Source organism: Diplotaxodon limnothrissa, linkage group LG5, assembly GCF_057381915.1.
Source record: "Diplotaxodon limnothrissa isolate DT_005_m linkage group LG5, D_limnothrissa_male_GT1.1, whole genome shotgun sequence".
Classification (NCBI taxonomy): domain Eukaryota; kingdom Metazoa; phylum Chordata; class Actinopteri; order Cichliformes; family Cichlidae; genus Diplotaxodon; species Diplotaxodon limnothrissa.
The window spans coordinates 702,901-729,146 of NC_140600.1; the positions used below are offsets into that span (position 1 = coordinate 702,901).

The following is a 26,246-nucleotide window of genomic DNA, read 5'->3' on the forward strand; positions in this document are numbered from 1 at the left end:
GTGGCTGACACACCTGCACCTAATTTGCCACCCAGCTGTCACTGATCATCCTTCGTTGTGGGCTGAGGTATTTAACTGTGTGTCCAGATGGCAGTCGACGCTGGATTGTACTTTAAGCTCGGTAGTAAAGAGTGTTTTGTGACTTGCAGCTTAGCTTTAGCCGGCTAGCTTCTGTTGCGAAATCAGTTTTACCCCGGTTCTTTTATTCCTCGAGCATCCAGAGATGGCACCGGACTCAGTAGTCATTTTCACAAAATCTTTATTCATCTTTACTCATCTTCATTTACTCATCTTCATTTAAGCATGCACTTCTAGAAGGGAAGACGAGGCCGGTGTCCCTCTGCAAAAATCTTCACCCCTTTGTTAGTTACAGCCAGCTTTATAGAGGTGACCCCATCATAAAAAAAACCCTACGGTGTGCTGGAAACTCTGTCTGTGTCTATGTGAGTGCTCGTGAGTGAGTGTGTGCGCATACCTGTGTGTATGTGTGTGCACATGAGTGAGTGTGCGTGTGGATGTGAATTTCCACTCAGTGGGGGAGGTCTACAATCTACTCCTACAATCAACCTTTATTATAGTGAGGGCAGTGTCAGTGTCTCTACAACAGTTCTACATTATATTTTAACACATTTCTAAACTCTAAATCAGCTAAACATTCTACAAATCCCCCTTTTTATCTGCCCTATGGCAGATAAAACTAAACTAAATCCCTCACCATAATGTTTTCATACTGTGACTCCCCATTTCCCAAAAGTGGCATCATGGTGTCTGCCTTTGTATCAGACTCTCCCACAGCACGATTGATGAGTCTTACAATCAAAGCTCTGATACAAGGCACACAACAACACCCACATGTCACTAATACTGCAATAAAACAAACAAAGAACCCATAATTAACATAATGAAACCTTTCCATTGCCCAAAGACAGAGGTCATCCACGCTTCCAGCGGGTCATCTAATCCCGAATGCTACTACATTGCGGTGGACAACGTCTTTAGGCCTTCCAGAACTCGGGTCACAGAGCCGTCAGGAACTGTGTTATTTGGAATGAAAGTACAATACATATCCCCAAACATCACGCAAACGCCCCCTTTTTATCCCAACAACATATCTAACGCCATCCGATTTAATACTGCCATTAAAGATGTTGGACTCAACTGTTCAGTAAGCCCTTGCATTTAATGCCAGCACAAAAATCAAATGTATACGAGGTTGTGGACCCTTTAATGTAGTCCAACTCTACACCGCCATAATAATCAAAACACTCATCTGATTTACCTGTTTCACTACGTTTGGTTCGCTTCACCGTGGCCTGTGATGGTGGAGTCGCTGGAATGGATTCAGGTCTGTCTCTGGGCAATTCACTTGTAAGAAAAATCACAGTTACAATAACCACAGTCACACCTAACACTACCGTTTCTCTCCAATTCCCCCTCAACCAGCCTAGAGAAGTTGACATGATTTAAATGTAGATAAAAGGCTAGTCTGTTTACATCTCTCCCTCACAGAAGGCTTCTCTGCAGAGCATCAAATCTGCATGGCAAAGTGACACACTTTAGGTGATCTTCATCCTTGGGAAAAGTGGTGTCAACTATTTTTCAGTCTCCTAGTATTTGTGCCTCACACAGAATCACAATTCCATCGCTGGACTTCCTCTGCGCTGTCACTTTTAGAGCTTGGCACGCTCTCTCCATCCCTCAGGTTTTCATGTTCCAACGCTGCTGAAGATTTAAGGCAGAGCACGTCGTACACCTTAGTCGTCTTCCTCAGCGTCAACATTGAATCTTCCATTTTATTTAAAATCTTGCTGTGGGAAGTCTCCTCTTGATGTCCTGGAAGCTCAGTAGCACAGCTCTCTGTGTGATGTCTGCTGTGCTGAAGATGATCTCCGATCCTCCTGAAGCCTCTCTCCTGGCCTCAGCTCCCATCTTGTGGACGATCCTCTCAGCCACTCCTTCTCGTCATGGCACCTCACGACATCTACAGATTAAAAATAACACTCCTCTTGCCACATGGCTTCCACCATGTGTCAACTCCCCAATGAGACATGCACAAGAATGTTGCACATTCTCTCTAAAACAATCTCCAGGGTTTCCCACTTGGAGCAGCCATACTCCAACCTGTAACCCTGTGTAAAAACATTAATCAGCAGTCACATGTTAAGCTTGTTTAACTCCCAGCTCCACCTGGAGCCTGTAACCTGGAAGACAAATCTGTTAAATCAAACTTCACATTTGCAACCAACTATAGATCATGAGAGTGATAAAGTACTCAGCATAACAGACAAGTATCATGTGCAGGTTTTCTCCAATCATTAAATCACTATTATTACCATAATTTGTCCCAAATCATGAATCATCCCAATTTATTCCACAATTTAATCTGTGACTTTCCTTAAACAATGTCACTCCACCCATTTTATCACTATGAGCTCAGTAGCCCATCTTCAACTATTCCATAAACACTGCATCCCTTATTTGTTTTCCTCATGTCACTTGTCCACTTCTGCTGAATCCTCCACAATGCACTCTTAGAAAAACAAACATTAGCAACAGACATGGATCGTGTGGTGGGCAGGCGTCGGCCATCCACATTCCAGAGGTGCCGTAAAAAGACCATAAAGTTAGCCATCCATAGCTGTGGAAAGAATGTTATTCACATCATCAAAGTAACCTTCACATTTTCCCAAAAACACAGTGTAACAGCATCACCAACTCATAACCTGTAGTAGAGAAACAAACATCCACCAATTGTTCTGTTAGAAATCACATCATCAAATCACATGAAGAACTGTAATGCTGTAGAAAAGAGAATGCAAATGTTAGCGCTGCGCAGGTGTGTACACACTTTCTCACATTAACTTCTGTGAGGAACACAAGCCCATGAATAACACACCCCTGGTAGATTCCCAAACACAGAAAGTGGCATTTAAAAGGTTAAACCATCACGCAACCTCGGATGTTGCTGTCATCTTTCTGCTCCTGTAAAAAGAAACACATGAATTCATCCACCCTTTTGTCCTGTCTAGGTGGAGGTTAACCTTGAGTCGTGGTCAAGTCTTGTCAGCTTTTACCAGTCAGTCAGTTTATTTTTATTTCCATTCATTCATCCATTCTTTCTTTCTTTGCTGATAGTGGAACCTATCGTTGCATTTAGTTTCCACTCTCAGCAAAATGACGTCATTTCAAGAGAAAAAGAAAAACTTTAGATCGGATTACATCGCTGAATCCTTTTTAGGCAGGGACTCTCATTTTCTAATTGTCCCAAATAAGTTTCTCCTGAGCCCATTTTAATGTGGAGAAACTCACTTGCAACAATTTTCTTGACGACGTGTAGCACTTTTAATTCCCGACGTGCAGATCACCTTAAAGAGAAGAAATTCACAAACAAAAATCAGTGCACTGTTTAAAAAATAAAAATAAAATGAAAAATGACAAATAAAACTGAAAAACAAAAGAAAAAAGAAAAAATACAGAAGCCCGGTCTTAGGACTTGTCACAGAATATTCTCTCTCTTATAGGTGAGAAAACACCCATACTTCAAAAAAAACAAAAAAACAAAAACAAAACAAAAAACAAAAAACAAAAACAAAAACAAAAACAAAACAAAAAACAAAACAAAAACAAAACAAAAACAAAAAATCTGCTAGTTTCACTCATTTAGTTTCACTCATTTAAACTCTGGCTGCAGGATTCTGTTCACCCCTGCTATCATGTTCCCCAAAATAATACTAATTCAGTCGTCTATGTATCAGTTCTCAACCCACTCAATAAACCAGACAGGATGATGGTAACAGTATTACCCACTTAAAATTGTGTTTGATCTTCATTGCGTGTGTGTGTGTGTGTGTGTGTGTGTGTGTGTGTGTGTGTGTGTGTGTGTGTTAGTAGGGTTAATACATTTTCTGTTTTTATGTAACCTTTTATGTACCTTCCCCCTTTTTTCTGAAACAAAACTCCGTTCACTCCAAATTTTGTTTCAGAAACATCTAAATGAAAAACTCTGTCATAGTCAGGCACAGCTAAACCCCAAATGCTTGCAGGTTACCATCGGCAACCACACTGAGTGTTGTTAACCCCTTCTACAAATACCCTCTTTTAATGTGTAACACTTTGTGTATGATTTTGTGTTATCTCTGGTGCACATAATGTGCATGTGTGGTGTCACCTTTCCATTGTTCTAACAGTACTCTTGCATACCTCAGTGCTTGTCTTCCTCCCCCTTTTGTGGTGGTCTGGACTCTGTGTCAATCCTCCACTTCCAGGCAGTCGCTTGTCTCCCTGGATTCCTTAACCTGATTTGATTCCCCACACTAAAACAGCAGCCTCAGCCCTCTTCTGCTCCTTTTCTTCTCTCCCACTTGTCAGTCCAATGGCAGTCAGTTTTCTCAGCTTTGTCCCGTGTATCTCTTTGTCCCACTGTCTCTTTCATCGCCATCTCACTCCAAACATGGCAAATGTCAAACTCAGACAGTCTTCTCAAAAGTCCTTCACACACAGTGAGGTTGCAGCTTGCTGGAAACGCATCTCCATCCATCCAATCTAGATGGTGGTTCTTCTCTTTCTGATGCCGTTTGCCCATAGTGCTGCTGGACCTCTCTGATCAGGACTCTGGTATTGTCTCTTGGACTCTTGTCCACTGTTGATGTTCATGCTTGTGCTTCTGGAACTGCACTCTGTGTCTTCAGGGAGAGATCAGCTTCCTTGGAGCTCGCTTGTTCAGGATGAGGACGGGGAGCTGCAAAACAATTCAGCCAAAAAAATTCTGGCTGGGTGTTTCTAATTTTTCTAATGATTTTAACCTATAATTTTCTTCCGACTGCTGCCCGTGGAGAATTGATCCAGGTCCGTTCCTCACCTGTAATCGACAGACTGAGAGACTTTCATTATTCACTGTGACTGCATATGTTTTCATCACTCCTAAAGCAACACATCTCTACTTATTTTGTTTTGAACTCTACTGACTTTAAACCCCAAAAATAAATTTTTATTTGGTCTTAACCGCAAACACAAAAATCTTCTTGATGTTGTTGTTAATTATTTTCATCCACAACACTCCAAATTATGTTTTCTTTTGTGTCCAGCAGGGGAAGAAGGTTGCCTGTAGCGTCACTGCTTCCCCCAGTTGGAGACAATTTCCCACTCACACTTCCACACTTTTTATTTTCTTTGTTTTCATCATTTTCTTTCTCTTTTTTTTTATTACCCCATTGTTTTACACCCACACATTAACCTGTTAACTCACTCCTCCAACCTCATTTTCCTTTCACCCCAACAGCTCTCATACAGTCAGCAATCAAATTCTCCATTCATCCTTGAGTACTTGGTCACCTTTAAATGTCACTGTTAATTTTATCAATTTATTTATCATTACTCTAACACTAATCCACTTTTTAATTTGCTTTATTTACTTTAGTTCACTTTCTCCTCTTTGATCACTACGATTTCTTTACTATTTATTATTTCACAAAAAAATCAACTAATCTACTTTGTCTCCCTCTTTGTCATCAAGGAATTCACACACACTCACAGGCTGGTCACTCGCCCCCACCTTTCTTCCTCTCTCACACACACGCACATTTTACTCTTCGTTCGTTCCACCTGTGGACCCGCCCCCTCGAGGCTGGCTCACACACACTTCATGCTTCTCGCAGTCCCATTCAAACTTTCTGCGAGACACTTCTTCCTCTGCTTATTCCGGACAACGCCCTAATCGGCACACAGAGCGGGTGCCGTCCGCTCGTGCACCTCACAAATTATTCAAACTGCGCCACGGACTCGATACCGCGGTTTCTCTTCCCCTAAAAAATATAAAACCAAATTAAACCCACCAATTGACTTCACAGTTTGCAACAATTCGCGACACGGCCTCCTACCGCGATTTCTGCACACCACAAACACACTTTTAGACACGAATTCTTTTTATTACTTTAATCGACTCCCGTACTTCAGACGAGACACAGACTCTAACGGCGCTTTCACACACACACGCAATCTACACACTGCAGTCAGTGGGCTGAGCCAAGCAGTCGTTCTCTCACTAACAAAGCAACTTGCCCCCACTCTCATGCACATTATCAACCACGACTAGGATCCAACACCTAGCTTTGGTTATTTAGGGCGCCCTCAGTGCCCAGGTTACCAACCTGGCAAATCCCAAGGACGCGTCCGACCAAGGGTGGAGTTGCCAAACTCTGAGCGCACACGGCCCTTAGCCGGCGACAAAGCTTTTCAGCCCCGCTTTCTAACTAATAATAACACACGTTTCCTGCTTTAACGCACGGGGACGGATCAAACACCGCCACTTTTTTCCTAATAACTAAGACGGATGAAACACCGATTCTATTAATCCGTAACAAACGTCTCCTGCTTTAACGCACCGAGATATCCTTACGGGGCGCTAAACATCAACCTGAAGTTCTTATCAAAAGTCTCTTGCTTTAGTCGCTCACAGTACGCTAAACATCAACTTGGAGTTCTTAAAAAAGTCGCACTGAGACGGACGCTAGCCGCCTTTTTTTCCTACTGAGTGAATTTACACTGTGATACGTTCAACTTAGCGAACAGATAATTTAGGCTTTAAACAATATGCACGGTTCGAAAATAAACAGGTGGTGCTTACCTTTTAATCATGTGAGCTAGCTCTCTGTTCGCCTCGTTTCACGATCTCAGCTCTGCCAATTCATCTCTGGGCCTCGAGCGAATCCCGCGGGTTCGGCACCAAAACTGTTGAGAAATCAGTTTTACCCCGGTTCTTTTATTCCTCGAGCATCCAGAGATGGCACCGGACTCAGTAGTCATTTTCACAAAATCTTTATTCATCTTTACTCATCTTCATTTACTCATCTTCATTTAAGCATGCACTTCTAGAAGGGAAGACGAGGCCGGTGTCCCTCTGCAAAAATCTTCACCCCTTTGTTAGTTACAGCCAGCTTTATAGAGGTGACCCCATCATAAAACCCCCTACGGTGTGCTGGAAACTCTGTGTCTGTGTCTATGTGAGTGCTCGTGAGTGAGTGTGTGCGCATACCTGTGTGTATGTGTGTGCACATGAGTGAGTGTGCGTGTGGATGTGTGTGCGTGACAGTTAAAACACTGTGGGTGTAGTTGACTCCCTAGAGGTCATAAAACCCATCTCCCTTCCAGAGCACAGTTACAAATGTTGAGACCCCCACCCAAACATCCTCTGGGGAATTTCCACTCTACAATCTACTCCTATAATCAACCTTTATTATAGTGAGGGCAGTGTCAGTGTCTCTACAACAGTTCTACATTATATTTTAACACATTTCTAAACTCTAAATCAGCTAAACATTCTACACTTCCTCACCTGTTGTTTTTTCTCGTTTATAGGAGGAAGAGATACAGAGCTGGAGGTTGGAGAGAAGGAGCCCGTGGATTAAGCTATTGGAGGAGAACACACACTCGGAGAATCGCTTTGGAAACTCACCTGCGCACCACTGGGAGTTTGGAGAAGATCACTGTTGGACTTTGCACTTCACTTTATGTTTTGAAACTGTTTTTGGGCACTGTAAATAAACGCACTGTGTACTTTGCATCCTGAGCTCCGCGACTGAGTCCGTACTTTCCCATTACCCGTGACACACAGACACACAAGAAAAGAAGCAGGCAACATGAGGTCAAGTTATGGCAATTTTATTTGTGTATTTCAGTGCATGTATTTAGATTAGAGTTTTTAAAAAACAAACAAACGTCCCAAGAAGAAGGATGGGGAGAAAGAAAGGTGGAGAGAGGAGGAAGAAACTATTGATGTCCTCAAACTGGATGCTGCTGGGTCAGTTCTTTCTCAGCAGTCTGCTCCAGAATCCCCTCCTGTCCTCGGCTTGCTTTGCTTTTGCCTTCAGCTCTTTTAAGGTTTTGTTGAGCTGCTCCTCGGCATCTTTAAATGTTTCTTTCAGCTGCTGTTCGGCCAGTTTCCCTTTGTGTTTGAGGAGCTCTTTAGCTTCCTTTTTGTGCTTTCGTATTTCTTTAAGTGCGTCTTTGCAGTCTTTCTTGGTCACCGCAGAGCCGCTCATTTCTTTCTTGAATGCCTTCACCTCAATTTTCTCTTCTGCAAGTTCTTCTTGCACTTTCATCAGTTCCTTCTTCATGTTTTCATTGTGACTCTTTGTATCTTCAATTTCTTTCTTTGCTTCCTGTGTTTTAATTTTCTCTTCCTCCAACACTTTTTGAGCTTCCAACAATTCTTTCTTCATATTTTCAATCTCATTTTCTGCCTCGTGGTTACGTTTTTTCTCCTCTTCAAGTTGTTGCTTCACATGCAGTAATTCCTTCCTTAGTGTTTCAGCTTCAGCCGTTACATTTGCAGCTTCTTGTGTTGCCAACTGCATTTTCCTTTTTTCCTCTTCAAAAGCTTCCTGCACCTCCTGTAATTCCTGCATCACATTTCCTGCCTCCTTCTTTGCAGTTTGATATTTATTTTTGGCTTCTTGTGCTGTGCTTTTCTCTTCCTCCAATGCTTTTTGAGCTTCCAACAGTTCTTTCTTCATCTTTTCATTCTGGTTTTCTGCCTGTTGTTTTCTCATCTTCTCTCCTTTAAGTTTGAGACCCACATGCAGTAATTCCTGCAATACTACTTCAGTTTCAAACTTTGAATTTTTAGCTTCTCCTCTTGATTTTTCTGCCTCTTCTTTTAATTTGACATTTTCAGCCTGTATCATTTGAAATTTAAAATGAATCAGCTGTACTGTAATGCATGGTGAAGCACTCGCCGATCCTCTTCTCGTTCTCCCCTGATTCATTTTGGCCTTTTAAACAAAGGAACCAACGTTTTGTAGAGGAGTGAAGTGAAGTTTTTGTTGTTTTCTTCGTCAACTGTCGTTTGTCCTGCACAGAGATGCTGCTGTAGATGTGTCTCTAGCTGTGTCTGGATACAATGAAACATGCTGGAACTAAGTGCTTGTGTTGCACAGTTCTACTGAACATTCCATTTCATGCATGCTCCGCCCACATGGTCAGGAATGTCAGGTGCTGCATCGCCAAATGCTGCTCCCGTTGCCTAGCAATAACAGCTGTTTACTTTTGGGGTCTGGTTCATTATTTAATAAAGAAAACATGTCCAAGTATTGGGTGCTGAGGCTCAGCGCATATTCTAGCCTGCTGTGTGGGTGGGCAGCTAGAAATCACTGGTGGGCAACATGAGTGAGGAGAAAACTGGAGCAGCCAAGCAGGGAGCTGCAGGTTGCTGGTTTGAGTCTCTGTTCAGATGCTGGTGTCTCCTCTCTCTGAGATGTCTGCAAACAGTCCCAGATAAAACAATAAGGATAATAAACAAACACGTGACTAAAATAACAATTATGACTCTGATGTGTTTCATGTGTAGCAGGATGGATCTCCTCCATGCCTGCTTCATGCCCTGGGAGACGGGGCTATGGCTCTCTACATCCTCTAGCAGATCATTACATGGGGAAACCTTTTGAATACAAGCGCGCTGATCCACGCAGGTGTGCACACAGGTGTTCACTGTTCATAGACATAAACTACACCTTTATTGGTGCTATTTCCAAGCACATTGTGCGCTGTCTGTCCTCCTTGCTACACAACAACATTCAACATTTAGTATTTACTGCTGTTTACACTTAGCTAGATTAACGAGATGGTCAGTGGCAGTCCTTGCCTGTTTGGTGCCCCGGGCGAACACTCTCTCTGCCCCCCCCCCCCCCCCCCCCCCCCACACACACACACACACATAAAACATATTAAGGATTGTACGTTAACATAATACTGTTGTCGAAATTCACCAGAGAAACACACACACACACACACACATGAAGAGAGAGAGAGTATGCATTGTGTGAATTATGATGGCTGTAGGCTACCAAACAGCCATCATAATTCGTCACACAATGAGAACAAATCAACATTTGACACTGACTAATTAATATTAAAATCTGTAACATAATGTATTGTTTGGAGTTTAGTCTGTTACTGTTGCTATTTTTACCATTTCTTCTTGGAGCAACTGTAACCCACATAATTTCCTTAGGGATTAATAAAATATTCTGATTCTGATTGTTTCAGGATGACCTGCCATTATCCAATCACACATCTGCTTACCTGTATCTTTTGCTCGTTTCTCTTCTTTTCTATTTTTTCTAAACTGAGCACCAGATGGCTTTGAACTTTTCCTGTCCATCTTCCACTGGTTTTAATTTTGCACTCCAGTATGAGCACCCATTCCCCAAACCGAGGATCACCACAACATAACCTAATAGACCTACACCTTGGTTCACAGATTCACTTTGTCTAAGGTTTATTTCTGGGATTTCACACAACCCAGGATTCAAATCATGAATACATAATTTACAACATTATGAGTGAAATGTGCTCTATTTGGAAGCAGCCGGCCCCTCCCCTTTCGACGGGTTGTGTGTGAGACTTTAAATCATCAAACTGTAAATTATACATTTTAAATTGTTATTGATCCTTTACCCCGAGTCCTAAAGTGTATATTTATTTTCTTACTCTTCTTATATTTATTGTTTGTTTACTTGCACTGCTGTAGCTGGAGCCTCGTCGTCTCGTCTCTCTATATGCTGGACTGTCTGTAGCGGAGATGACAATAAAGTTTACTTTGACTTCAGCAGCGAGCAGGCGCACCGAGGGCTCTCGCGCTCTCGCGCTCTCGCTTTTCGCGTATAGAATTTCGAAAAAACATCAGTGCAAATTATAAGTCTTATTATAATGTCTGGTGTTTTCGTGTTTGTTGGTTTGTTTTATTTTTTATTTTATTTTATAGAAAACCGATCGGTGCCTGTACCATTCCCAATATGAGCTGGCTGACGTCGGGGCAGCATGAGTACAAGCAATTTATTTATTTATTTTTGCCGATGCCCATGATGCCACCGCGGGCAACCGCCCGTGTCGCCCGTATCAAAAACCGCTACTGGTGATGGTGTTGTGTTTAGTATGTTGCTCTCTTCTTTTTCTCTAAACAGGTGATCCAGGAGATTTTTTTTCTCTTCTTTCTCTTTTTAACTGCCCTTTCTCACTGTCCCTCTTCCCTTCTGTTTTTCTTTTCCTTCCTCTTTCTTTCTCCCTTTCCTATCCCTCAGTCATGTCTGTCCCGTCTGTAACAACTGAAAATAAAATAAAATAAATAATAACAACAAAGGTCGATCAAATGGACCAATACGGCAAGGCCGTGATGATCCATTTGGCAAAGTAAATCCATTGGGTCTCCTTGTTGGTCTTCAGACAACAATTCTGACGGCTAAAGGACCAAATGGGACAGGCAAAAAAAAAGTGAAGTTGACTAAAAGATCTCAGAAAGCAACATCGTGGACAGCTAAAGAAACAGCTAAGAAACACTGAACTCTATCAGTCTGGAAAGGGTTACAAAGGCATTTCAAGCGCTTTGGGAATCGAACCACGATGAGGGCCTTAATCCAGAAAATGTGGAAAACCTGAAGGCCCCACTTGTCTCATTTAATGTGCCCTGAAGCTCAAGTGCAGCAGGACAATAATGCAAAACACAGCAGCAAGATCATCTCTGAATGGCTCAAAAAACAACATGGAGGTTGTCAAAGTGCAGACTGCAATCAGATTGAGATGGTTTAGCATGACCTTAAAAACTCAGCCTATGCTGGAAAACCCTCCAAAGTGGCCGAATGAAAACAATTCTGCAAAGAAGAGAGGACCAAATTTCCTCCATAGCGCTGTAACACACTCATCACCAGTTATTGCAAATGCTTGATTGCAGTTCTTGCTAGATGACAAAACCACTTATTAGGTTTAGAAGGAAATGACTTTTTCTACATGAGGTAAAGTTGGAGCTGTTTCCCCAAACTAAATGAAATCATCATTTAAAAAACTACAATCTGTATTTACTCTGAACATCTGTGTTAACATTTGGAAACATGTAAGTGTAACAAACATGTTAAAACATAAGAAATCAGGAAGGGACATGTACAGGAATTTCTTTTACTTATGTATTAATCACATTATTTTATTGTATGATACCTTGGTGCCACTGGATTTTAACATGTCTCACACTCATACAGTAAGACAAATGGCGGTGGTGTAGTAAGGAAGTTGGGGGAAGCAGACAGCTCCACAGGAAGAGTCTTTTGTGTCTTCGAGGACTCTGGGAGGCAGCAAGGGAGTGTGAACCTTAAGGTGTGAAACAGCTGTGTACTGCCTTTTGTTCCTGGAGAAGGTATTTCACTGAGAGCCATGCTGGGCTCAGACTCTGCTGACCGTCTGTCCCGCGGTCATGCAGGGACTTCATCAAGCTTGGTTGTCTGTTCTTTGTGTGTTTGATTAAAGAACGTTAGCTACCGCTCACCGCTCGTCTGCAGGCTTTATTTGAATGGAAAACTTCCACAACAGGGGCCAACATCAAATTAATCCTGATGGATTAAGAATGAGATGTCACTCAAGTTCATGTGCGTGTGAAGGCACATGTGCAACCTTTGGAAGTAGTGCGTTCGTGTTTGGCCCAACAATGCATGCAAAGTCAGGTGCTGTAGATTATTCCTGATTGAGTCTCAGCAGGTTAAAAAAAGCATTAAACACCTCATCAATTTACTAAGTAAATCAAGGGCGTAGATTTGGTTTTGGCATTGGTGGGGACGGATGATTCAACCACTGAACCCTGCCCCGTTTCTTATTTTTCCTTTTTGTCTTTGCTTCTTGATAAAAGGAGAAATATACTTGCCTACATATGCTATTCTACGTGCTTTTAAACCATTTAAAATTACAATTCATAGTTTAATATGTGAATTATATAATGTTAAATTACTATTAAACAAATGACTGACTAAGTATTTTAGGCTTTAGTTTACTTCAGCCATATTTCATATAAATCAGGTATCATACAAAAATAAAAATAGCTTCAAATACAGTCGTGACAATAAAAGAATATGACTTTAAGGACTTAACAACATTACTTCAGTTACACCAACATCTCTGACACATTAGCACTAAGGGAACACTGAATGACCTGGTGGTTTTGTCCATAAAACTACTCATCTAAGATTAACACAAAGTAAAAGATCTCTCAGCAAAATTATGCAACATTTTAGGCACTGTTGCCCCGATCAGATCAGTGAGCTGGGATGTTTTATTCTAAACATGAACTACTGTTACAGCAACAGACATGGACATGCCCCACACAACAAACACAGGCCTGCTCCTCTCGTTAGCTGAAATGAACTGCTGGCATATTTGTTTTACATCTATAATGTCCAACCTCTCCTGGTGGCCATGGCATCACATTATTCATGGTTACATACAATTTTAGACTGATGTGGACCAAGTCTAGCGCCTACTTGCCAACCTTGAGACCTCAGAATTAGGGAGACCCGGAGGAATCCTCCCAAGAGATTAATAAAGTTTAATTTAACCTAATTTAATCTAATAACTTCAATCTCAGCCAAAACGATTTACTCACCAACAAATAAAACACAACTCGTCACGTCCCCTCCGTCCATGCCAAATCTACGCCCTTGAAGTAAATATATTTCTAGAGGTGCTAGGCACATGAAATCCTCATCAGATGTCGATAACAACCCATCCAATTTTCAGATTGATTAAGATCAGGTGATTGGCTGGTCATATGGGCAGCTCTGTTTTCTTTCTCTGAAATCAGTTGAGTTTCCTTAGCTGTGTGTTTGCGATCATGGGTTTTTCTGAAATGCTAACTCTCATTTCATCTTCATCATCCTGATGGATGACAGTGGATTTTTATCAAGAATGTCTCTACATTTTTTCATTGATCTTTCTTTCAGTTAATTGAAGTGTGCCAGTGCCATATGCTGGAATACAGCCCCAAACCATGATGTTCCCACCTCCAAACTTCACTATTGGTATGGTATTTTTGCGGTGATATGGCATTGCCTTTTGACCTCCAGACATGGTGGGTGTTATGGCATATGTCCAGATTATTATCCCAGTATTTCACAGACATATCCTAAATTCTTCTGTAACCAATGCCATCAGTATGTTGTGGAGGTCTTGCATGAGTTCATGGGGTTTACCCATTATGTGCGGGGTTTTTTGTGTGACACCATAATAAGACACATTTTGATAGGCCATCATTTGAAACTAAACCAGCTAATATTAATCTGGACTAAGTGTCAGGATTGCTTTCTAAATATTGATAGATTTCAGCTGTGGTAATGTCTTTCCAGGTCTTTTTGCACCTCCCTTTTGTTCATGTTTTCAACACTTTTTCCCTGTGTCATTTGTTGTTATTACACATACATTTATATATCTGTGGTTTGATTCCTTTGCATGTGTGGATTTGATGGGTTGTAGCAACATCTGATGAGAATGTCATGTCAGTAACACCTTTAGAAATATATCTACTTAGAAAATTGGTGACATCTTCAATACTTATTTTAACCACTATATGTAACCCCAGCCTGTATGTAAATCAAAGAGCTACTTGCTGTGAGGCATTGGTGCTCACTACCACACAACCACACAAGCGGGCTGCCCCATTTCATTCAATTAAAGTGTAAAGAGGAGAAGATGGCGCCGGGTGTCATGGCATGCTGTCTCTCGGTTCTGCAATATTTATGTTTTGTGTTCTTAGTGGTGTCTCTGCTAGTTTTAAAAACCCACTCTTTGTTGGTGTATGAGCGACAGACGCTGCTTAATATCCGTGACTCACTGCTGAAGTTTCCCAGCGTTAACAAGCGATGTGGAAGACTCCCGCCGCCTCTGGCGTCGGTACCGGGGGAACTGCATCGCTGTGATCCCCCCTGGAATCCTTCGAAACGGAAGCGCTGGAGAAGTGGACGAATGCGCGGAACACGCTCTGGGAAGCGTGTTCGGGTTAGAACTCGGATGCGGCAGGTTCTTACCATCGGTGACCCTGGCTGTTTAGGACTTTATTTTGGCCTGAAACAGCGCTGCCTTCTTCCTGTTTACCCTACGTCATCGGAGCACACTCACCCGAGGCTGCTTTATTGGTCGCCATGCCGACGGGATACGAGGGGAGGTGGAGCAAATATAAACAACCTACAATTACTGCCTGCTAACACGGATGGACAGAGAGTTAAATTAGCTCTCTTAAATGCAAGATCTGTATCAAATAAAACTCATGTTCTTCGGGACTTTTTTGATACTCATATGCTGGACATCTTGCTCCTAACTGAGACATGGCTGCGTGTTGGTGAAGTGGCACCCTTGCTGGAACTTTGCCCCTCCGATGGCAGCTTTTTCAGCTCCCCCAGGTTGTCTGGGAGGTAGCCTCTATCATCAAAGACTGTTTTAAATGCAAACAGATACAAAGTCCTGGTGTTTTTACCTCATTTGAGTCCCAACTCCTGACTTTAAGCTGTCCTGTGGTTCTAATTATAGTCATCTATCGTCCACCTAAATATAATGACTTGTTTACTTCGTAATTTTCAGACTTCTTGACATGTTTTATCGCTCACTACGAAAGGATTCTTATAGTGGGGGACTTTAATATTCATCTCTGTTGTGAGGATAAACCCCTGGTCAAAGATTTCTTAAATGTAATTGATTCCTTAAACTTCACACAATTTGTGTCTGGGCCAACATGTAAGGGCCACACCCTAGACCTTGTCTTGGGTTACGGACTGAATGTATCAATGACTGAAAATTGTGTTTTACCTATCTTAGACCACTCAGCAATTTTATTTGATATTTTAATCCCTAAATCTCCAGCTTCTGCGAGGGGAAGATTGCCCCTCAGATCATCTCGTTATATTAGCCCCGAAGCATTGCTTGGAGTTAAATTACATCTACCTGATGTGTTGGACCCTATTTATACCCAGGAGTTATGTGTAGACACCTTGACTGTGAACCTTAATAATACACTTCTTGAATTACTGGACTCTGTTGCTCCCATAAAGAAGTCGAAATGTCAACAAAGGAACCCTATGCCTTGGCTAAATGAGGAGCTCCTGAACTTGAGAAGAAATTGTAGAAAAGCAGAGCGTCACTGGAGATCTTCCAGACTAGAAGTATTTCTCCAGGCTTGGAAGGACTCACTGTCTTCTTTTCAATCAGCGATGTCGGCAGCGAAAGCAAATTATTTCTCAAATCTTATCATGAGTCATAAACATAACTCAAAACTCCTTTTCAACACAGTGTCACAACAGAAAGTAACTCAACTCTCTGCTGTTCAAATTTGACAGCTCATGACTTTCTTATGTTTTTCAGAGACAGGGCTGAAACACTTAGGAATCAGATTACTCCCTCCTAAAGCTTTTCATTAGACTACTCGGCTGCTTTGCCTGTTGGTGCTGATAAACTATTTTCTGACTTCGAGGTCATTTCCCTGTATGGATTAACTAAGGTTGTAAAAGCAGCTCGATGTACAACCTGTTCTTTGGATCCTCTACCAGCCTGGGTTACAAAGGAACTGTGGTCAGCATTAGGACCCTACAGTCTGTTTCTTTTAAATACTTCAGTGACGACTGGAGTCTTTCCTGAATGTTTTAAATCAGCTGTGGTCGTGCCGATCTTGAAAAAGCCTGGACTGGATGTTGATATGGTTGCAAACTATAGACCCATCTCACATCTGTCTTTTTTTTTCTAAAATCTTTGAAAAAGTGGTTTTTAAGCAGCTCACTGAGCATTTGTCAACAAGCAATCTGTTTGAAGCATTTCAGTCTGCTTTTAAACCAAATCACTCCACAGAAACAGCTTTAGTAAAAGTGGTAAATGATCTGCTGGTTAATGCAGACAATGATCGCACTTCAGTTTTATTACTGCTGGATCTAAGTGCTGCGTTTGACATTGTGGATCACTGCATTTTATTAGATAGGCTTGAACATTTTATTGGAATTACAGGAAATGTTTTATCATGGCTGAGATCTTACCTGTCTGGGAGGTCTCAGACTGTTAGTTTTAAAAATGATCTCTTTGAGACCTGTGCAGTGAGGCATGGGGTCCGTCAGGGCTCTGTACTTGGACCATTGCTGTTTTCTATGTACCTGCTGCCTCTTGGTGTTCTATTACGTTCTTTTAATGTAACCTTTCATTGTTACGCTGATGACCTGCAGCTTTATGTTCCTTTAACCATTGGAAATTGTGCTGAAGTCTCTAAACTAGAATCTTGTCTATCTGCAATTAAGGGCTGGTTATCAGATAATTTCTTGCTCCTAAATAATGATAAGACAGAGTTGATGGTCATTGGGCCACACAAATTTCAGCACTTGTCCCAAAATTTAATCTTGAGAATTGATGACAGTGTCATAAATTGTAGGGACAAGGTAAAAACCTTGGGCGTGTGGTTTGACATGGTGCTCTCGTTTTAAATCTCATGTAATAGAGATAACAAAGACCGCCTTTTATCATTTGAGGAACATAGCCAGACAAGTTTTGTCAAGCGACACTGCAGAGGTTCTTGTCCATGCATTTGTGTCTTCCCGTATTGATTATTGCAATGCTCTTCTTTCTGGGCTACCAAAGAAAAGTTTTAGAGGTCTACAGATGGTGCAAAATGCAGCTGCTCGCATTTTAACAAGAACTGGGAAATTTGAGCACATTAGCCCTGTTCTGAGATCTCTGCATTGGCTACCTTGTCAGGTTCGAGCAGATTTTAAGGTCCTGCTGCTCACCTACAAGGCTTTAAACGGATTGGCACCTTCATACCTCTCCGACCTTTTACATCTTTACGTTCCATCCCGTGCTCTCCGATCTCAGGACTCTGGCCTTCTAAAGGTTCCTAGAGCCAGAAAAAAGACAATTGGAGAGCATGCTTTTTCTTTTCGTGCCCCGTTTCTGTGGAACAACCTCCCTCAAGATGTTAGGCAGGCATGCTCCGTGGAGGTTTTTAAAACTAAGCTGAAGACACATTTGTTCACTTTATCTTACAAGTCTTAATTCCTGGCTTTTAGTTTTTAAATTCTTACTGTTTTTAACTTGTGTTGTGTCTTTTACGTGTATTGCTATGTATCGCTTTTTATTATTTATTTATTTTTTATCTCTTTAGTTTTAAACAGTTGTACAGCACTTTGTTTGAAAGTGCTTTATAAATAAAGTTATTATTATTATTATTATTATTATTATTATTATTAATCAGTTCACAAAATGAAAACATAGCAATAATTGTCACTTAAAATTAGAGCAGCTCAATTACATATAATGTAGTAAGGCACAGTTTTAAAAATATTTAATCATGTATATGAGTTTCTTTTGTTTTTGTCTATTTTTTTTCTATGAAGCACATCAAAGACAAATATTCAAGCCAATCACTGGAACACGTTATGAATTGATTTAGTTTATTTTTGTCAAGAAAATATTGAGTCAAATGCAATGCTTTCTGTTTCTGCTCTCACTCAGGACAGTGATGTTTATCAGTTTCAGTTGTGGCAAGATTTTACTGAACCATAATTGACTGTTTTGTATTGTTGAACTTTTGTTCTCTAATTCATGCTTCTGTGGCTCAGGGCCAGTTGCAGCACTTGCAGGAGTCCCAGTAGATGAGACCAGGCTGGCAATGGTGCAGGTAGGTGTTTCCTTGGAAGCACTGGAAGTAGGTGGTTTTGTCAGCTGGGTTTTCATACAACCCATCAGGACGGCCACGGCAGAAGTCAGCAGCAGGATCCTTAGTTGTGGTAGGGCGTGGTGTAGTGGTAGGTTTTGGACCAAAGCCTGTATCACAGGAAATTGAAAAAAGGTTATATGCAGAAAGTGACCAAACTTTTGTTTTTATTCTTTTGTTTCTTTCTGCTGAGAGTCCTTAATGACCTTCTTTTATTTGCTGACTCAGGGTGCTCTACGGTCTTAGTTTTATTGGACTTGACATCTGCCTTTGTTACGCTGGACCATAATATCCTCCTAATGAGGCTTGAACATACAGTAGGCATAAGGGGTAGTGCCTTTAACTGGTTTAGATCGTATCTATCGGATAGGTCCTACTCCGTCACTGCTTCTTTTCCTCTGTTGCTTCCCTGTGGTGTGCCCCAGGGATCTGTGTTGGGCCCTATGTTGTTTTCATTGTATGTGCTCTATCTTCTCTATCTTCGAGAAGTATAATATCTCCTTTCACTTTTATGCTGACCATATTCAAATTTACTTTCGACTGTCTGATGACATTTCGTCGCCAGTACACTGTCTGCTAGAGTGCTTGAGAGAGGTCCAAGACTGGCTCTCTGATAACTCTTATATTAAATGAGAAGAAAACAGAAACAGTGTAGTTTAATAACCATATTCCCCGGGGCCAATTTGCTGATACTCTTGGACCCCCTAAAACCCCCACCTTACATTTACGAATTCTCAGTGATTTTATCCACTAGATTACGCTGAGATGCTTTATTTCCTGTTTTATCTGTATTGATTGTTTAACTAGCATTTCTCACTTGTTAGTTTATTTGTACCCTGTTATCTGTTATGTTTTAACCTTGTTGTGAAGCACTTTGGTGTACCTTTGGTTTTACATCTGCTATATAAATAAAGTTGTGTTGTATTCTATTGTATTTTATAAACGCTGAGTTAGCTGAATTACACCACTTACCCATTGAAATCCTGAGGTGGTTGATGAGAGGATAATCTCCAGCTGAGCAGAAAGATCCACTGAAGTCATCCATATCCATAGTCCACACATGAGCACCTCCCAAATTGTGGGCAGTCAGCCACTGGACCTGCAGGACAGCCAACAAAACTGATTATAATAAAAGTGGGCACAATTCAATAGAACAGAACAAATGCAAGAACTTGTCTTATTTGAGGCATATCAAACCTGTTTACCTTGGAAGAATAGCTGCGCTGGTCATCATAGCCCAACCAGGAACTCCCATAGGTGGCATATGGAACCTCTTGCTCAGAGATCCATCCAAGAGTAGCAGTATTAGTGAAGTCACAGATCTGGTAACCCAGAAACAACACAGGCTTTTGGACTGACATTTTCCTTCTTAAGTGGATTAATGGTAGGTGAAGAGGTTCTTGCATAGGGCTTTTCTACTCTACTTGAGCACTCACAGGGATTTATGAAACATGCATTCATACAAGCACCTTTTCCACACCTAAATGCTTTCTATCTAACATTCACACTTTGATGAACACATTGGAGAGCAACATGGGCTTCAATACCTTGCCTAAGGATACTGGACCAGCCAGGGATCAAAACACAGAGCTTCCAATTAATAGATGACCTCCTCTACTTCCTGAGCTACAGCCACCAATCATGGAGTAATAGGTGACTTACAGCACAAACAAACTTGAGCTTTTTATGAATGTGTTATTGTACCTCATAGAAGGCCCAGAAACCTTCAGTGCGAGTGTAGGGTCCAGCACCTGCGGGCCCATTGGCTGGTGCTCCCAGGCCATTTGCCCCACCGCTAAGACGGAAGGTCCTTCCATAAGTAGGGAAACCTAGCAGCAGCTTTTCAGATGGTGCTCCCAGAGAGACCCAGTGGGCTATAGAGGAGTTCTACAAAACAGGGAGACGAACATTGCATAAAGCTTGTGTTAAACTTGTTATGTTACATTTGATTGGATAACCTTTATCTGAAGAAGAAAGCGAGGACAGATGTAGATGTGATAGTGTGGTTCTTACTATGTTGTAATGAAGTTGTATGCCAGAGTCCACAGCGCTCTCATACAGTGGGCTGTTGTGTCCAGTTACTGGATCCCAGTGACCATGGTAGTCATAGGTCATGATGTTGATAAAGTCAAAGTGTCTGTTGGGTTGGAAATTTTTGTTCAATACATTTGTTCATTTGTGAAAGACACAGACCATATGGGACCTTTGTGGTCACACAATACATGTAAAATTGGGCTCTGTGTCATTTGAAATAAGGAACACTAATAATTAATACTAATGAGTTATTTGCTAATGCTAAAGTTCAGTAATGGTGAAAATTTTTTGGGGGATTCCTTACTTTCCTGAAAATATGTACAAATGCTGAAATCAAGCTTACGGTGCAATCTTGGCGACCTCATATGCTCTATCAACAGTCTGAAGAATTGCAGCAGCATTGGCCGATAGCAGCAGCTGAGTTCTCTTGTTTTCTATGGCATCAGCCTCGAATGCTTTTACAAGCTCCTATAGGGGGAAAGGGCAAAAGCAACGCAGAGCCAGTCAGAGAAAATTCTGATTACAACAGTGAAGAATGATTATTCTCAAAGCAATGCACTGTTATGATAAAGGGTTTTTTGGGTTTTGTGAAGAAAAGGTGTCAGTTGTTACATAAATACAGTAATGTATAAGTAAAGTAATGTATATTGTAAACTGTTAGGAAAAAGAATGGTGACAGAGGCAAAATGAAAGAAAACACGGTAGGGTACATTCATCCTTTCATCAACCACAGGGTACAGAATGTAACACAAGAAACAAGATTTCCAGTGCAGTGTTATTTCAAGGTCAAAGACACACAGGACCTTATTTTCATTTAATATTTGTGAGGTTTAACATATGAGACCATGGAGACACTGAATGGATTGATTATTATTGGCTGCTCTGTTTTACAAGAATTATTTCATTTCATCAACAAAATTTTGCAATGCAGTGATCAACAAAAATTCAACAAAAAGCAACTTTTTGAAATTAACCCAACCAAAAGAATCCAGTGGTAGAGAAAACACTCGATATTCAGCATCCATTCATTTTTTCCTGCTTATTCAGTTCAGGGTCCTGCTGCTACAGGGTGAGAGGCAGGTTACACTCTTCGTAGGTCACCAGTTTTTCACAGGGCTAACACAGAGACACCATTCACACTCATACTCACACCTACTGTCACCGCTAACAGCGCTAATCATCATGCCACAATGTAGTCTAGCTTCAACATTGCATTTAAAATTTGAGGCCAGTGTGAGCTGTGTTTACCGTGACCAATAGAGTGAACTTCTCCTTGTCACCTTCTGGGCTACCATTGTGTCCAGGATATTCCCAGTCCAGGTTTATCCCGTCGAAGTTATGGGCGTGCAGGAAACTGATGGCAGACTTGATAAAGAGTGCACGATTCTCAGAAGTGGAAACCATAGCAATGAATCTGGTGGGATGCAGGGAAATATAAAACATGACATCTCGTCTACATGAAAGTAATAGAGGTAGATATGAGATCTGAGAACTGGTGACGGTGAAACTCACGGGCTCACTCCATTAACAGTTCCTCCAACAGTCAGCAGAGTCTTCAGTGCAGGGTTGCTGTTAGCAGAGAGCAGGAGACACAAAGACATAACCTTAAATAATTAAGGAACACCTGACTTCCAGTCAGATTGCTGTCATCGTTGTGATCCCAATTATTTCTAAATAATTACAAATATTGTGACAGAATTCAAGGTTACTCATCCTTCTTATTTAAATGTTCTTCTAAAAGCTACTCTGCTGAAAGAAGCTGCGATGGAAACACTGAAACGTGGCTTTTGGCTTAAAAGTGGTTGCAGGCTAATATTAAATTGTGGTTAATACTGGTGCATTGCACGACTGAACTCACACATTCTTCAGGCTGTTAAGGCTCCTGTACAGCTCCTCATCATTGTGCTCAATGGGGCTGATCTGGTTGAAGCTGTTAATGGTGGCCAGAGCATAGATGACATGGGTGCACAGGAAGGGATCGATGTTATCTGGTGTGAATTTGCCAGCACTCGGTCTGTACTGGGCCCAGTTGGTCATATGGCACACCAGCTTATTGGCTGAACCTAAGGGCAGATAGAGCAAAGACTCGTTGGGTTTATTCTGAAACGTTGATCATGGTGGCAAGACTCGGTCAATGAACACAGGTACTTACAAATGTGTATAACACACAGAATGCCCAGAGCTGAAAAAAGGAAACAAGAAAACGTGAAAATCGTCGCTTTTGTTATTACTGTTGTTAGATATGATTGTTAACATTTTAGCTGATGCCCGGTGCTGGTAAATTGATGTGTTTTAAATGCCATGCAGCCATCTGCCTTGTTGTTGAGAAACACCATAAATCCTTAAATCATCGCCTGAGCCGTGATCTCTAGTAAATACACGTAATCTTTATCCAAGATAGAAGGATAGAAAAAAATACAGAGTAATTAAAATAACAATAATGATGAACTCAGTATTATAATGACGATGCTCTACCGCTCAATAAATTAACAAGGAAAAATTAATGGAAGAATGAATGAACGTTATTTACCTATAAGGAGTTTTGCCATGTTGTGGTCTGGAGACTCCCCTGGTGTCCTTCTGTAGAACTGAGCTTCTGAGTAATTATAAATCAGTGTCATTAGATAGTTCATCCTACACGAGTCACAAAATCAGAGCTTCAACTACAATTGCTCCTTAATTAGTCAGATGAACATTACCTGAGTGAAATTTTACAGATTGTTAAAACAACACAACAAAAAATCTAAAAACTAACTGAATCCTTAATTTGAGGCTTATGTGTAGTTGCTAGTATGTGCACTACAATGTACAAACAATATTCCCAGTTGCAGCAAAATACTAGCTGTGTACAACACAAATCAGAACCCGACTGAACTCATCGATCTCATTACCTTCCAGCAAGGCACACTGGAGCAGACTTCAGAGCTTGATGGAGTTGGACAGATTTATATCTTACTCATTCATGACTAATAGAAAGTATCAAAGTGCAAGTGATAAAGATTCAGGATGGTCGGAGTCTAGGTGACGTGCCTAATAACCCCCCTTCCAGGTAAGACATGGTAAACCCAATCAATAATTTGACTTGGAAATGAGCTATCAGATCAATAGCTGACATTGCAATGATAAGCATAATCAGTACTGTATCTATTAATTAATAACAGCAAATTATCCAGCCATACATTTTCTTCTGGTTAACCACTTCAGGTTTGTCTGGGTGCTGAAACCTTTCCCAGCTGTTAGGTTGAGATCAACTGTAATGATGCAGTGTGTGCAGAATGTTCATTGGCTGTAGATTAAAGTCAGAATGCAAAGCCAAGTATTTAAAAACTCTTATATCCTTATATAATTATATTAATTTAGTACTGGGCACATTTCTAAAAATGTGGGACTGTGTATAAAATGGCTGTAAGTTAATGCAGCACCATTTTAAATCCTTTGAATTAAAGCTGAAAGCTGATTTAATTTAAAACAGAGACCAACAGTGACACAATATACGACCCTGGAAGAATGAACATTTTCAGGGATTTCTATGAAACTTTATATTCACCACAAATAAATCCATCTAAAAATGAAATTAATCATTTTCTTGAAAAACGTAACTCTTCCAAAATGACTAGACAGTCAAGTAATGGCACTGGAGTCCCCACTGACGCCAGGTGAACTCCAGGAAGCCCTGATAAGTATGCCCAGTAATAAGGCTCCAGGTCCAGACGGCTTTCCAGCAGAATTCTACAAATAACTCTGGACAATTCTGCCACCAGTATCCCACATGATGTAGCAGGAATTCATGGAAAATGGCAGACTACCAACAAATATGAACTCTGCAAATATTAGTCTCTTGCTAAAACCAGGCAAAGACCCTGTATCCCTCAAGCTATCGTCCAATATCCCTTATTAATGCAGACCTCAAAATAATCTGCAAAGCTCTCTCAAAGAGACTAGAGGAGATAACCCCCCTCTTAATTCATCCTGACCAAACTGGTTTCATAAAAGGTAGGCACTCATCAACAAACACACGTAGATTACTTAATTTGATAGACTGTTCATGCAGAAAAAACACTGAAACCAAAAAATTTTCTCTAAATGCAGAAAAAGCGTTTGAGAGCGTTAACTGGAAATTTTTATTTGCAACTTGACACAAATTTGGTTTGGAAACTCATAAACTGGTTAAAAAGTATTATACAATTTTCCAACAGCTTGTGTCAGAACAAATGACCAGACATCCTCCAGCTTCTGTCCCCTGAGGGCACCAGGCAGGGATGCCCACTCTCCCCTTCACTGTTTGCAGTGTTTTTGAAACAGTAGCAGCAGCAATTAGACAGAATACAGTGATTAAGGGCATAATATGCAAGGATGTAGAACCTTTTACTTTCATGTAGTAGCCTGACTACATCTTCTAAGGTATTAATATCTTTCCGCTTCTTTCTTTTTGGAGGCTCTGAGATGTTGCTTTTCCTCCAGAACTCACAAACCAATCTCTCTGAGGTAATTACATTAATAAACTATTTTTCAAGAGTTTTCAGATTATTCGATTAACTGGTCAAAATCTACAGTTCTTCCGATTAATTGCTCCTTCCATAATTCTTCTTCTACCCCACTGTAACCTGGGAATACTCAATATTTAGGTATTAATTTCTGTCCTAAGCTTGCAGATTTAACTAAATTAAACCACATCCCACTAATAAAGAAAGAAGAAGGTGATCTGGCTAGATGGAAATCTTTACCCATATCACTCATGGGAAGGGTCGCTGCAGTAAAAATGATGGTCTTGCCAAAAATCAATTATTTATTGTCAATGATCCCGAACAAACCGTCACCAGACTGGTTCAGATCTTTGGATTCTCATATTTCTAAATTCCTTTGGAAACATAAACTCAGTGTATCAGAGGACCAAGGATAAAGGAGGATTAGATCTACCTAACTTTCAGCACTACTTCTTAGCCAACAGGCTTCAGTTCATCTCAGGATGGTTCAAACACACTCTGTTAGATGAACCTTGGCTAGATGTAGAACAAGCACTATGCAATAATCTAGAGATTTCAGACAATTTATCAGCTCAAACATCAAACGACATGAATGCTTTAAAAGCATCAGCATCACCTCTTCTCAGACAGCATGGTGGGAGTTTCTGAAGTTGACAGAGTCTTCATTAATCCCATGCAAACGTACACCTATCTGGAACAACCCTGACATATTACAAAACATTAATATGATTAATTTTCCAGATTGGAGTGGTAAAGGAATCAAATACTTAGAACATATATTAGAAGGAACAGAATTTATCTCATTTGACGGACTAGTTACACAATATAGAATAGAATAGAATAGAATAGCCTTTATTGTCATTGTACAGAGTACAACGAAATTGGAGTGCCACTCCCTTGGTGCAAGTTTCAATAATAAATATAAATGTAAAATATAAAAAGTACAAAAAAAACAATCGTAAGTACTCAAACAATAGTATGTACAATATATACAGGATAGCAGCATTAATATAATGACAGTATGAATAGCAGCATAATATAATGACAGTGACGGTATGGAATAGGTTCAATTGTTTTTGTGCTTATTTACTACGGTGATAGCTCTGGGAAAGAAGCTATCCCTGAATCTGTTTGTCCTGGTTTTATGTGACCTGTACCGTCGGCCTGACGGTAATAGTTCAAACAGTTGGTTGCTGGGGTGAAAGTGGTCCTTGATGATATTGCCAGCTCTGCTGAGGTAC

The 26,246-nt window shown here is 40.8% G+C and overlaps 1 protein-coding gene across 2 annotated transcripts; it reads right to left on the reverse strand.

Moving 5' to 3' along the window:
* Nucleotides 1-18,311: 18,311 nt before the first annotated feature.
* LOC146631399 (acidic mammalian chitinase-like) lies at nt 18,312-23,426 on the reverse strand. Of its 2 annotated transcripts, XM_085353654.1 has the most exons (12): nt 23,413-23,426; nt 23,052-23,117; nt 22,674-22,703; nt 22,380-22,584; nt 22,034-22,090; nt 21,770-21,935; nt 20,865-20,989; nt 20,501-20,624; nt 20,192-20,374; nt 19,693-19,809; nt 19,460-19,586; nt 18,312-18,597 (listed from the first exon to the last, which is right to left on the reverse strand). In XM_085353654.1, the coding sequence occupies exons 2-12, from the start codon at nt 23,068-23,070 to the stop codon at nt 18,389-18,391; spliced, it is 1,362 nt and encodes a 453-aa protein (XP_085209780.1). In that variant the 5' UTR covers nt 23,071-23,117; nt 23,413-23,426; the 3' UTR covers nt 18,312-18,388. The 2 variants fall into 2 exon arrangements, with proteins under 2 accessions (XP_085209780.1, XP_085209779.1); XM_085353653.1 differs by lacking the exon at nt 23,413-23,426 and having other exon boundaries at nt 23,052-23,154.
* Between the last annotated feature and the right edge of the window lie 2,820 nt (nt 23,427-26,246).